The following is a 13352-nucleotide window of genomic DNA, read 5'->3' as shown; positions in this document are numbered from 1 at the left end:
GTCTGACAATAAAGCCTTGAAAACCTGCTGTTATTCCTAGTTGATAAATGACTGTTCTGGGGAACCACTGACTACGATATTACGAAAAACTATTTAGTTTGTCGGTTCTGTCTAACATAAAAGACGATATATTTGTTTAGGTTCTGTTGGACAGAAAAGTAGATATTTTGAAGAATTTAGAAAAAGATTAGTTCTTGGGCACCACTGACCTTCACAGTAGGATTTTTTTTATTATATTTTTTTGGTGCAGTTGAACACAAAATAAGATATTTTACAGAATTTCGAAAAGCAAACCGTTCTGGGGCACTTTTACCATTTTATTTTTTACTACTATGGTTGTCATTCGTGGCCAAGAGCTGTTTGGTGTCAAGCAATCTTCCCAATATTTTCTTTGTGTTCATCAGATTAAAGAAATGTATAAAGGTTTGGCACAACTCGGGGGTTGAGTAATTCATGAAATAGTTCATTTTTGTTTCCCTTTAAGTCCTTCAAACAAGAAGAAAAGTTGTTTTTTTGAGTTCTCAGTCAACATCCCAATGAGAGACAGCTGGGTGATGGTCCTAACACGCACTCATTCACACTTTTAGGGAAAACCCCCTGTAGAGCAGTATTAATGTTGGCAGGACAGTAAACTAATACTCACAGCTGATGGCCTTTAATACCCAGTGTGTGTCAACACAGAGCGATGTTTATCCCTGCAGGACACTTCCTCTGAAATGCTGGAGTCAGAAACTTGACCTGAAGGGATAGTTCCCCCAATAATTAAAATGCATTTATTCATCCACATGTCATTTCAAGCCTGTCTGACTTTCTTCTGGAGAACACAAAAAAAAGATTTTGAAGAAGGAGGTTGGTAACCAAACATTGACCCCCATTGATTTGTACGGACACAAAACCACATTTCTCAAAATATCTTCTATAAGTCATATACATGTTTTGAACAACATGGGGGTGATTAAATGACGTCAAAATGTTTATTCTGGGTGAACACCCTTTAAGAAAACAAGAACAGACTCTTGTGTGGCCTTAAAATAGACACAACTTCAAGTCTATGAATATTTCAAGGGAATTTTTAACAATTTGATGTCGGCTAGAGTTCATGCTATTATTAAATGGTTAGTTCATTCAAACATTGAATGTAAAACTGAATAGATTTTTAAGCATCCTTCTGGTTAAGAAGCTTGAAAAAGGCGGTCACAGTCCATCCTCAACACTTAAAAATCAGTTTTGGTACATCAAAACAAAGAAAACCATATTCGTTTGAACGACACAAGAGCTTTTTAATTGAACATTTCACTAAGGCTATTGTGCTTATACAATAGTTTATAAAAATACAAAAGAAATTGCTGTGACAGATAATGGTATCGGTCCAGCTGTCAGTCACAGCTGTTGTCTGTGTCCATTACTTTATATGTCAGGAGAGTCGTGAAGAGGAAGTTGACAACTCTGCAGCTGATGGTATAGAGCCCATATTAACTGATCATTTCCTTCCCCTCCTTTCCTCCCATTTGTGCTGTCTTGTCTACTTCCTCTAATGAACCCCCAATGACAGGAATTAACCTCTGTCCAAACCCATGTGACCATATAGCTACAGATTCAAGATTTGCAGTGTTTGGTTTTATATTTGCTCTGTTAGTGGTATTGGATTAGGCACAGTATGCGTTCATGAAAAAAACAATGCTAGTATTATATTTGAATGCATGAAACTACAAATAATCTTAGAATATGAATTTATATTGTGAATTTTCATGTTATTTGAAATATATAATTCTAACCTTTGTATCGTATTTCAAAAAAATGAAATACATTACATCAGTAAACAATAAACACTACATCTAATGCATTTATTAATCTTATTAAATGTTAATTTAAATGTTTACTAATACATATTTAAATTCAGTGCCCTGGAATACTTGATTCTGATTGGTCGATTGTGACTTTCTATCACATTTCAATAATTTCACGATAACAGCGACTGCTTGTACATTATCCAGATTATTACACGGCTACTTGCCACATGAGAAAAAAATAGACATTTAATGTGAATTTGAAATATTTTATTAGCTCGTTTTTACTCAATGGAGACCTTCAGTGTGGAAAAGCCGTGTACTTTCAGGTTTAAGTTAAGAAATTGTTGATTTATTTTGTTCAAATGTTTGTGTAACTGAAACAGGAGATTCTTCTCGACCAGGGTTATCATCTGAAAAGGTGTACATTAAGAAACGCTCCTGGTTAGCTAATAGTTGATATTCACAATGAAACAGCTTTCACGTCGAATGTTTAATCATCCAATCCATCACTTGTTTTTTGTTTTCCGACACCCATTTAATGTTGGCTTTTGTGGTCTCAATGGCCTGGTCCATCGCTCGTGTGCCAGAGCCAAAACCCGTCGCTGCATACTCCTCTTTAAACCGCTCTAACTATAATTGTCAAAGAGATAAATTAAAAAAGAGATGAAATATGAAAATTTCTCTATATTTGCAACAACAAATGTCTGAACTTCACATAAAAATATATACAAAGTCTGCACACCAAAGCTCCAAAACTATCAAAAGTTTGAATCGCCTTTCACAAAACGTGTGACGTTTTGAGGACATATGCTCTTCATCAGATGATAGAGAACAAATTTTAAGTTGAAATGCGTGCTTTTGCGGGGTTTGCTAAACATCACACAAAAAATCAGTCAACGTGTCCACCGGGATTTTTTGTCCTGCTACCAACTGTCCAATCGTGCTTTAAAAAAACCTGATGCTCTGCGGTTTTGTCCGGCTGACAAAAGTTGCAGAATGCAACGTAGCCGACGGCTCAACTTATAAAGTTATATAGTTTATAATAAATTATTATAAGCCTATTGTTGTGTAGTCATGAAGTTTAAATTAAAAAGTTATGGAGTGCAGCTTTAACTATTACAACAGACTGTATTGTTAGGATAAAATTTGCCCAAACCTGATGAAGTTCAACTTGAGTAGTTAACCTTTCTGAGAAGTATTGGATCAGACTTTCAAATACGAACGATCCACCACCAAAACTACAGAGATCATGCAAAAGTTTTTATACAGTATGTTAAGTGTAAAACATTGCACACAAAAAAGCATAATCACTACTTACTCCCAGTTGGCTCTAAAAAAGTCCCAAATTAAAGGTTGTCCTATTGCACTGCGTATTACATAGGAAATGACCAAACTAGCATCTTGCTTCCTAATCGCGCTTGAATTAAGCGTGTATTCCAGGAACCTTTGTAAAACAGAAAGAATAGAATTTCATCACACTATAAAGAAAATCAGTCGAATGATTTTATAGTTAATAAAAAAATTGTTCAATTAAAATAAACAGACTAAACATGACGTGTGTTGTAGAATGTTTATATACGGATCACCTGTTCAACAGCCAGGGCTCTTTACTGCATGACAGAGCAAATAAAAGTGTCATTGCCTCTGCTGCAATGCTAGCGTTCTTATACATTTTCCAGCCAAAATCCCATTCCTCGACTCCGCCTGAGGCGATTGCATTACAGTACACTGTCCTCTTCAGATCTGGGTGAATTCTGGATAAAAAACAACAACGTTATATGGACGAGATCTTAAGATCACAGATCTTCCAGTTCTTCCAACTGACCTCAAACAGAACTATAAGGAGCTGACTTTAGAGTTTTTTTAATGGGATAGTTCACCCAAAAATGAAAGATCTTTCCTCGTTACATGTCAGTATGAGTGGTATTTTGATAGATATTTTGAAGAACAATTGTAACCAAACAAAACTGACGCCCATTGATTTCAATTGTGTGGATGTAAAACCACTAAGACTCAATTTCTCAACACATCTTCTTTTGTGTTCATCATAAGATTCATACAGAGTCATAAACTTAACCAAAGTGGCTTGAATTGAATTCAGTTTGCAGAAACGTTTGGCATACGGGTTACTGTAAGGGTTCTCCATCCACCGTCTGTACCACACTCTCGTGAGCTCTAAGCATCCATCGACCCCTGTTTTGCAGGCCAGTGAGATCGCATTCACTTGATTAAATCTATACCCAGAAGTCACAAATAATAGTCAATAAATCATCAAACATTTAATTAATGAGAGAAAAAGAATAATTTATTTACCGGTCCATGTGTCCTGAGGGTATCTGAGTCCAGTTTGATGTGATAACTTTGAAGTGATCGAAAAGAGGTTGAACTTTCCTTCGCAAGTACATCTGAAATATTAAAATATGTAAGAGTCAGAAACATCTGGTTCTCAACGGTTCTAAAGGGACACATTGTTATATTTCAAAGTATGTTTGTTTACTGTAAATGCAGATTGTGTTTGATTTGAGATTACTATACCTTTAGTGGTCCATAAACTTCTGATCGCTCAAACATCAGAAAGAAATAACGTAAATTCTTTATGGCGGATTCCCACGGTATATACTCCCTCTCCTCTGAGAGATACATAGTCATGCTCAGGGCAAGAGTTGTGTGGATAATGTTTGCCCTTATGGAGTGTTAGACAATTCTGTATCATTAAAGCAAAATAATCCATATATACACTTTTGTAGTGTTTTGTAATGCAACAGAGAGCTTAGCTTACCTCGCCAAATTAAACGCATCATCGATAATTTGACCCCTGTTTAGAACTGGAATAGCCTATAATAATATATTGATTTAAAATAACCACAAAAGTAATTTGATAAACTAAAAAACAAATATGTTGTTATAAACAGCTACACCAATGGTCTGATTTTATTTAAAGTTGTTATACGTACCTTTTATAAAAAAACAGTAAATGAGCAAGTACATAAAAATAATGTATCATTTTTATATTATTAAATGTCACTTTGTTTTCATTTAACTCACATATAGATTACTACGAAAACTAACCTGCAATTTTAAGTTTCAAACAGAGATGGCGACAGTTTTCAAATGCAGTTTTAAGTGCAATATTTTGAAATAGCGAACGGTTTGTTGTTCAGTTGACATACTCACTTTATGATCTAAACTTAGTTGTGTGAGGAGACGCTCCCAGTTCTGCAGATCATAGTTAACTCTGAAATATCCTGTGACATTCACATTGGCCAATACCCACTCCGTATTTGTTCTCATGGGCTCGTGTGTTGCTGTTTTTGAAAGCAACCAGTGCTGTCCCATGTTAACTCCTTTCTTCATCCACGTAATGGGCACAAACCATTCGTAACTACGACATTGCAAAAAACATAGTTGTGATGGTACAAACAGGACTGTTTTAACAACGCTAACTTGCGTGTAAACATACTTGTATTCAGAAGGACTGTCCACTTTGGCTTCAGAGTCTATTAGGAAGTGCTGTTGAGAGATACCTCCTGTGTTAGTGTTAACAGTCACTACCGGGTAACCCATCTGAAGAATCCACCGATTCATTATTTCCTTTATAGACGCTGGGAGATGCACGCTTGAGTCTGCATCCACCACCTAAAATAGATTAAACTATGCTTATTTATGGACACACAAAAACCATAAACCAAATCAAAACTGTTATTTACTGTACAATAAAATAAAGAAACATTTTACAGTATTGTATTGTTATCGCAACTTACTTCCTGCAATTTTTTCCAAAGGTCTGTGTACACCGTGGTGCCATATGCAAACTGCTGCAAATAGTTCTGTGGGAAGAATGTTTGGGTGTCAGAAACACTTCAAAAACAAACTCATGAATTCATTGTAAAATGTCAAACTTAAAATTCCATCAAACTTACAGAAAGTCCTTTAGCAAAGATGGGCTCTGACAGAAACTCGGACAACATTCTCAGTACCATAGCACCCTGGAACAAAAAAAGAGTTATCGTGACAGCCACATTATCATCTTATCTGACATGATATCAAGCTTTCCTGTAGCTCAGTAGTAAGAGCATTGTGTTAACAATGCAAGGTTGTGGGTTTGATCCCAGGGGATTGCACACACCTATGTATAAATGTTTGGGATATTGCATTGGATAAAGCGTAAATGTAAATATGATACTAAAATAGTCTAGCTATAAAAGTAACACACATCCATTATTAAAGCAAGTCACAAGACTTCGGTGTGTTAATAAATGTCTTCAAAACCGAAACTACATTTTTGTGAGAGTAATAAATAATAATGATAAAAATTCAAATGTGGCATCACGTCGTTGTCAAAATCTGTTTGCGTAAAACAAGATAACATGACCCATCTTATTATAAAGTGATTAGTTATGATTCAGCCAAAGTAAAGTAAAGTCACATTCATCTAGGATATGGAAACGTTTGGCTGAATTCCTTTAACAGCATCACTTTAAGTTATGCTGATGAACAAGATTAATGTAATAACTGTAAAACCTTGCTATAGGTGATTGTGTCAAACAGTTCATTGATATGAACAGGTGTGGAGATTTCGTCCTCTCGTGAAGACAGCGGGTGTGAGGAAACCAGAGCATCGACTTCAAAAACTCCCTGAAGCTCATGCAGCACCATCAGATCTTTCTGCAAAACAGCAAGAGAGTAAAACACAACTAAAGAATTTAAATACACATTTTTTGTGTAAATTTGAGCAATTTTAATAGTACATTTCACTTAAAAAAATAGAAAGTTTTTTGCATTGTTTTTTTAAATAAACTATGTGCAAAAACTTCACACAAAAAATATATTAAAATGTACTTCATTTTTGTATGCAGTTTTTGCACACAGTTTTTTCAAGTCAAATTTACTTACAAAAAGTTAATCTTACAAGTGTTTTTTTTCCATTGTGTCCAAGCCCCGCCCCCATGATTCAATCATTCTGAGGACTAAGTTGTGACCATTTAAAAATAGCAGTGTGTTGTGTTTTCTGACAGTTTACAAGTCTTACAATATTCCAGGTAGGCTCGGCATAATCAGCTCCAAGATATGAAACGTATGTGGCAAATCCCTCATTGAGCCACACGTTGTTCCACCAACTCATAGTCACAAGATTTCCAAACCACTGTGAACAACAGCAAGTTGTTATCACTTCAACTCATTTCAAGAGAAAATGACATGAGAGAGCAACTAACACAATACAACGCCACATACCATGTGTGCAAGCTCATGTGAGATGACAGTTGCCACCAACTGTCTGTTGGCAATGGAGGACACTTTGGGATTATAGAGGAGGGATGTTTCTCTGTATGTGACCAGACCCCAGTTTTCCATGGCACCAGCACTGAAATCAGGCAGTGCGATTTGGTCTGCGGAGTGAAAAGGTTTCCTTTTGTAAACTCTCATTCATAAGTTTTCTTACAATGTGCTGTCACTACTATGTGGTCAGGTGTTAACTGCCAATATATGAAATACTTCCCTATATATTTTAAAACATACATCATATTACACTGTTAAAGAGTAAATAACATTAGATCATGAAAATTACATTTCATTCAGTGTGTTACGATGCCGTGTTTGAAAGTAAGTAGTCTGCCAAGTTGTAAGTCTGATGGTGAATGAATAACAAAGTTATTGGCTTGTAAAAAAGGGAGTCGACTCTGAATCACGCAAATGAGACGTGTCTCTAACCGCTGCGTATCTACGTCACTTGAAATAGTCCCCGCCTACATTTTGCTGGGACTGCCGCGAAAACTTCACTCTCTCCTCCCAAACACTGTCGCTTATTCATGATGTGTATGCATCATGTCTAGAACCTGTGTTCTACGTTGTGAAACTTAGTGCATCTTATTTAAACTACCAAAGGAAGAACTTCTACGAATATCCGCTAATGTTATTATGGTATTTCTTGGGGATTACAGTTTCTTTATCTATTTATGAACCCGGCTAATTTATGTGTTCAATCTATTATCATCTTTCTAGTATCTACTATCGTCTTCAGATGTTTCCTCGTCAGACTCCGGCTCAGACTGGTAAGGTAAAATCCCTTTTTAAAACTGTACATAATATCAGACCACCTCTAAACGTAATGATGGTAGCCTTTCCATTTGCGACACATGCTGAATCCGTTTGACCAATCACAACAGACTTCACCATCTGACCAATCACATGACAATAGGCTAGCGAATAGTAGGGGATTAGATGGATGAATCGCGGAACAAATCATTTGAGAGTCAGTCAAGATGTAAGGTAAGAATAATTACCTATTATTTAGACATAATAGTGTTTTTACACCTTCTATGTACACAGACTTGTTGTTGGACACTCCATGAACCAAAGTAGGATCTTAAAAATCATTTATTACATCATCACATTTTATTGAATAATACATTCAAATATAAATCCAAAACCTTGGATATCCAAATTCGCTGTTTCTCAGAAAATGGAATACTTGTTCAATTATTAAATATCGCAATGTCAATTGCACTTTTCAATAATGTATTTTGTCTAGATTTTTGCAAAACCCAGTGACAGGCACTATTAATAATGATTTATGATAGAAAAATTTCTTCACAGAATATGGAGATACAAGGTTTCAAAAGGAAAGATGTGATTTACGAAAAAATGGAAGAACCTGGTCAATGGGTTTATGTTGGTAAAAACATTTAAATTTACTTATTCAAGATGTGACTTCCTGGTTTGAGGTTGGAACAATCCTTAATTCGAGGTGTCTGAAATGCTACATGAAACAATACTTACAATAAAGCTGAATAAAACTCTCTCACCTGATTTTGATAAGGGGTATGTGGTGTTGTAATACATTTCAAAAAACTTTAATATTGGGAATGTCAGTTTAAGGGCGTAATCTCCCTGTCCGGTTTCAATGGCTTCTCTCCGTGCCCAGATTCTGATCTAGAAAAACACAAACTTTTAATCAAACTGAAGAATATTTTTAAAGGGACTGTTCACCCGAATCAGAAAATTCTGTCTTCATTTACTCACCCTCAGGTTGTTCCAAACCTGTATACATTTCTGCTACACACAAAGGAAGAAATTTGGAGGAATGTCAGTAGCCAAACTTGACTATGGCAATAAATAGGGGATGAGATCTATTCAGATACTGACATTCTTTCAAATGTCTTCCTTTGTGTTCAGCAGAATAAAGCTATTTACAAATGATGACAGAATTTTCTTTTTTGGATGAACTATCCCTGTAAATTGTTACTTTTATAAGAAACAGGGGGATTGGGATAAATGGCCTCAAAAGCTATACATTTTATTTATGCATTGTGTTCTCTAACAGTGCTCTTGTTGGTTTTAACCCTGTCTTAACAGTTAACATTTACATCAATTCATTTAGCAGACGCATTTATCCAAAAGAGTGCATTAAACATTTTGTAAATGACAAAATGGTTTCGGTTCGTATAACTTTTTGAATTCTATGATCTAAACTAAAATATTACTTTAATTATAGTTATTGGGTAGGAAGAAATGGGGTACATTGTTGTCACATAAGTGAGAAAGCTTCAGTATTTTAATAAAGAAATTGACTTTCAAGATTGAACTTCCCTGAGAATTCACAGAGTAAAAAGTCAGACAACTACAGTCAGACAACAACAACTTTCACCCCTTCATAACAGATATCATGGCTGCTTACCAAAATATCCGCCTCTGGTGATGATTGTATTTGTGTAAATTCGCTGACGACAAAAGCCAACAGATATGTCGACATTTTTGCACTTGGCTCAAATCTGGTCCGTAAAACTTTTTGATTATTTATGATGATGATTTCTGTGCCTGAAAATGGAAAAGTGCAGAGAAAATTAATAATGTTTTGTCACATCCAATTCCTGGCGCCTCAGTTCGCCACCTGAGGGCGCCTTGGTGCTCTTTTTCTGCTTGTGTTTTGTAGGACTCCATTTCCCATTATTCCTTGTGTCTCATTATTGTAACTGGTGCCTTATTTCATGTTTGTCTCTTCTCCTGTATATGTATTTCCCCTTTGTTCAAATGTGCTTAGTCGATCATTGTTGTTTTTATGCCATTTGTCTGCTAAGTGTTACCTTGCCATGTTCCTTGAATAATTGTGAAGCGTGACATGTGTCTAAAAAATTCGACCTTTGGCTTCATGAACAATAACCAAGCTAAACATAATGAAGAAAAGTTACACTTAAATATCAAAAGTATTTTAATACCTTACTACTGGAAGCCACAACAATCTAACAGTTTATTTATAATATACTCATTCATATATAATAATTTAACAAAATATCATAACCCATGTAAACATGTGGAGAAATTTCCATTACTTCGGAGTGCAAAGCAAAAATGAAATAAAAACATTCCATTCTGCTGCATTGTGCAGGGTCACTGTTGTGAAGGCAAGAGCACTGACCCAGCTCCATGCCGTTAGACAGGGCGACGGTTTCAGGAGGGTGGAGGAGAGTTACATGGAAGACAGCCTTCATTGCTGGTTCATCAAAGCAGGGGAAAGCTTTCCTCGCATCTGTTGGCTGGAATTGTGTTGTAGCAAGAACTCTGCCAACATTAAAATGATCTTTGTTCAAGACCCAGTGAAATTAAAATGAACAATTTATTTAAAATGAGTGAATCATTGCAGTCTATACGTGAATCATTGAGAGACATGAGTGGGAATAACACAACTTATTCATTCATGCGCCCAATATCGCATGAACCGGACGTGGTGGCCATCTTTACTTCAGTGTTCCGATGTGTTTTGAGTGAAACGAATATATTATAAAAAAAAGTTTTGCACTTGACTGAATGTATAAAAACAGGCTTTTTATTTAGTAATGGGACTGGCACCAGACAGACTGTTGGAGAGGACGAGTTAAAAGATGTTTTGCTTAAAGGAATAGTTCATGTTTTACCCGCACCCACATGGCGTTCTACACGTTTAAAGATCTCCCAGCGTATTCGGAACACAAATAAAGATATTTTTTGATCACATGCGAATGGTTTCCAGGCCTCCTCATAGACATAATATAGTAATAGTTTCTGTCAAGATCCAGAAAAATACTAAACACAATGATAGATCTGGATAGAAACATACACTTGTTTCTTGTTTATTCATTTTATTATTCTATTTCATTTATCCCATTTATGACAATATTCATCATATGTATTCATTCATTTATTTTATTATTCACTTCTATTCATATTATTTGTTCCTTTCTTTCCTGTTGTTTAACCTCGTTGGGAGTTGTATTGTGACTTATGCTGATATGAGTATCCATTGGTCTCCATCTCAAGGTCCATAGTAATGTCATGAGACAATGTTTTGATACTGTAATCTTGAATGGTTAAAAACACATATTGAATCTGTTTCTAGTCAGACAAAGTTTGACAGAGCTTGACTGAGCATCAACGCACAACTTACATTATTCAATAAATCATTTTTCTGTCTATTTAACATCACTTTGTCTCTTGCCTGCTGTTCTTCCCTTCAGCTCTATATCTACCTGTTTGTTGGGTTAAAGGATTGACTCACAACGGAGTTGATATTTCCAAGTTTAATTTATTCCTGATGGAGAGAGATCTAATGAGACTGGACTCAAAGTTTAGATCTATAAGATCTACAAGCCATATCTCATAGTTGGATCTATCAACATCTTCAAAATGCTTCATCTGATCATACTGGTTCATGATGCGACGAGTGTATTTTATGTGCGCAAAAGAAAACAAAATATCGAGTTAAATTGACATATTCTTCTCCTCCCTGTCAGTCTTAGACGCATATTTAAGTTGTGCAACAAACGCTGCATGGCACATACGTTGGAGCAAAACCTGGATGTGCATGCGTCGTGGTGGTCTTGTGAACATGCATCGGAGACTCACAGGGAGAGAGGAATATGTTGATTAAACTCATAATTTGGTTTCTTTTGCGCATATAAAGTACTCACGTCGCTTCATAAAAATTCAATTGAACATCTATGATCAGATAAATCATTTTGACATTTTACGTGTTAGTCTCAAGTATTTTTCTATCATCTGGGTGGGTAAAAAATGATGGAAGCACATTATTTTACAGTCTTTTTTCCGATGTACATACTGTGTACTTATTACAGTAAATATGGGTTATAATAATAATAAAATTGAGAAATAAGGTACTAACCCTGAACCTAAACCTAAACTTATACAATGTAGTTCCCTTATACTACCCAGTACTTTCTTAGGAAAGTACACTATAGGTACACGTACTGTAAAATAAAATGCAACCAAAATGACACAAAAACTTTGGGTGAACTATCCCTTTAAGCCGTCTTAATAACATCATCATGGCATTTTAAGATTTTCGCTCGATTTTGGCAACATATGAATGTAATTTTTATTAACCACCATGCAATATTATGCAAAAATAAATTCAAACAAAAAAATATTTCATTGGGAGTGAAGATATATGTGTGAAAGAGCTATCTGTGGAAGAATTTCTCCATCACTTTAGCATTTCACGAATTGTGTGTCAATGTTTGTGGCTCATATACAGTATTTTCTCATTGGAAGTTATTAGTCAACTGCCCAATTTTATTGCCCTCTACAATTATATTCAAACTATTCGTCTTTGAATTACTATAAATTAATCTCACTAAAATGCTTGTCTTGTAAAATAATGACATCATCTTACTTTTTGACACCATTTTCAACATATTCGCTTCTGTAAAATCCTCCCAGGTCATCCGACAGCTCTCCTCGGAATTCTGTGTGGAGCCAATAGGATTTCCCCACTTGCAGTTTATCTTTCAGATGAATGACCATAAACTGGGTTTGGATCTGAAGCCTGGTTTTCAGGATAGCTGGAGCCAACGTCCCTCCCAAACCAGTCAGCATCGCATGGTGTGTCTGCGGAGTCAATGTGTAGTTCAGTTTATTGGAATGAATCAGGATCAGGTCTGTCTCCTTGAGGCAGGTGAATGCCACTCCAGAGGTCCCAGTGAAGAAATACATGCCTCGCTCGTCCATCACCAACCGAGGCCACAGGGTCACATTGTAGAACTGCGGAGACAGCGAATCAGGCAGTCTGTATTTGTCCCACGGGTTGTTCGATGGTGGCGACTTGCGCTTCTCCTTGGAGTAGATCACCGACAAAGCAAGAATAGAAACCACAGCACTGATTCCTAACACAAGAAAGACAAACCTTAGTCTCTTACCGATGTAAAATCCTTTCCCCATGACTCCAGGAAGAACAATACAGAAGTTAGTGAGTGACTGTTTGTCAGAGCCGAGATAAAATCAAGTCTCTCCAGTCATAAAGTGTGTGATTAAATAGTGTTGAGTTTGATGAATCATGCTGTGGTTGTAATGCCACTTCTGTGGAAAAAAAGAGTTGCCCAAGCTCTAAATGTCCCCATAGTTTCATTTCTTTCATTGTACACTGTGAAATATGTCCTCATTTCCGATCATAGGAATACTCAGAAAAACCATAGAAAAATGATCTTTGATTTCGAAAACATTTCTCCGTGACATCAACAAGAGCAAATGGAAATGTTTGCTTAAAGTGATGGTTCGTGCAAAAATTGTAATGTT

General features: G+C 36.0%; 1 protein-coding gene across 2 annotated transcripts; it reads right to left on the bottom strand.

The window, feature by feature from the left end:
- Positions 1-2042: 2042 nt before the first annotated feature.
- Positions 2043-13115, bottom strand: LOC130426201 (aminopeptidase N-like). Of its 2 annotated transcripts, XM_056752857.1 has the most exons (20): positions 12776-12894; positions 12454-12668; positions 10204-10346; positions 9466-9605; positions 8594-8720; positions 7023-7177; positions 6820-6933; positions 6312-6455; positions 5711-5776; positions 5552-5617; positions 5251-5426; positions 4965-5172; positions 4570-4625; positions 4326-4473; positions 4104-4195; positions 3914-4024; positions 3377-3544; positions 3109-3234; positions 2947-3028; positions 2043-2420 (listed from the first exon to the last, which is right to left on the bottom strand). In XM_056752857.1, the coding sequence occupies exons 2-20, from the start codon at positions 12654-12656 to the stop codon at positions 2268-2270; spliced, it is 2478 nt and encodes an 825-aa protein (XP_056608835.1). In that variant the 5' UTR covers positions 12657-12668; positions 12776-12894; the 3' UTR covers positions 2043-2267. The 2 variants fall into 2 exon arrangements, with proteins under 2 accessions (XP_056608835.1, XP_056608827.1); XM_056752849.1 differs by having other exon boundaries at positions 12454-13115.
- Between the last annotated feature and the right edge of the window lie 237 nt (positions 13116-13352).

This window comes from Triplophysa dalaica, chromosome 1 (genome assembly GCF_015846415.1).
Source record: "Triplophysa dalaica isolate WHDGS20190420 chromosome 1, ASM1584641v1, whole genome shotgun sequence".
Classification (NCBI taxonomy): Eukaryota; Metazoa; Chordata; class Actinopteri; order Cypriniformes; family Nemacheilidae; genus Triplophysa; species Triplophysa dalaica.
The sequence above is the reverse complement of the archived record's forward strand: the minus strand, read 5'-3'. Positions and strand labels throughout refer to the sequence as shown.

Coding starts and splice junctions, on each gene's coding strand:
- LOC130426201 (XM_056752849.1), bottom strand. CDS start 12,998: ATGGGGAAAGGATTTTACATCGGTAAGAGACTAAGGTTTGTCTTTCTT. Junction 4,196..4,325: donor AAGTTTATGGACCACTAAAG/GTATAGTAATCT, acceptor TTAATATTTCAG/ATGTACTTGCGAAGGAAAGT. Junction 3,029..3,108: donor TTTTTTAGAGCCAACTGGGA/GTAAGTAGTGAT, acceptor TGATCTCTGTAG/TTTTGGTGGTGGATCGTTCG.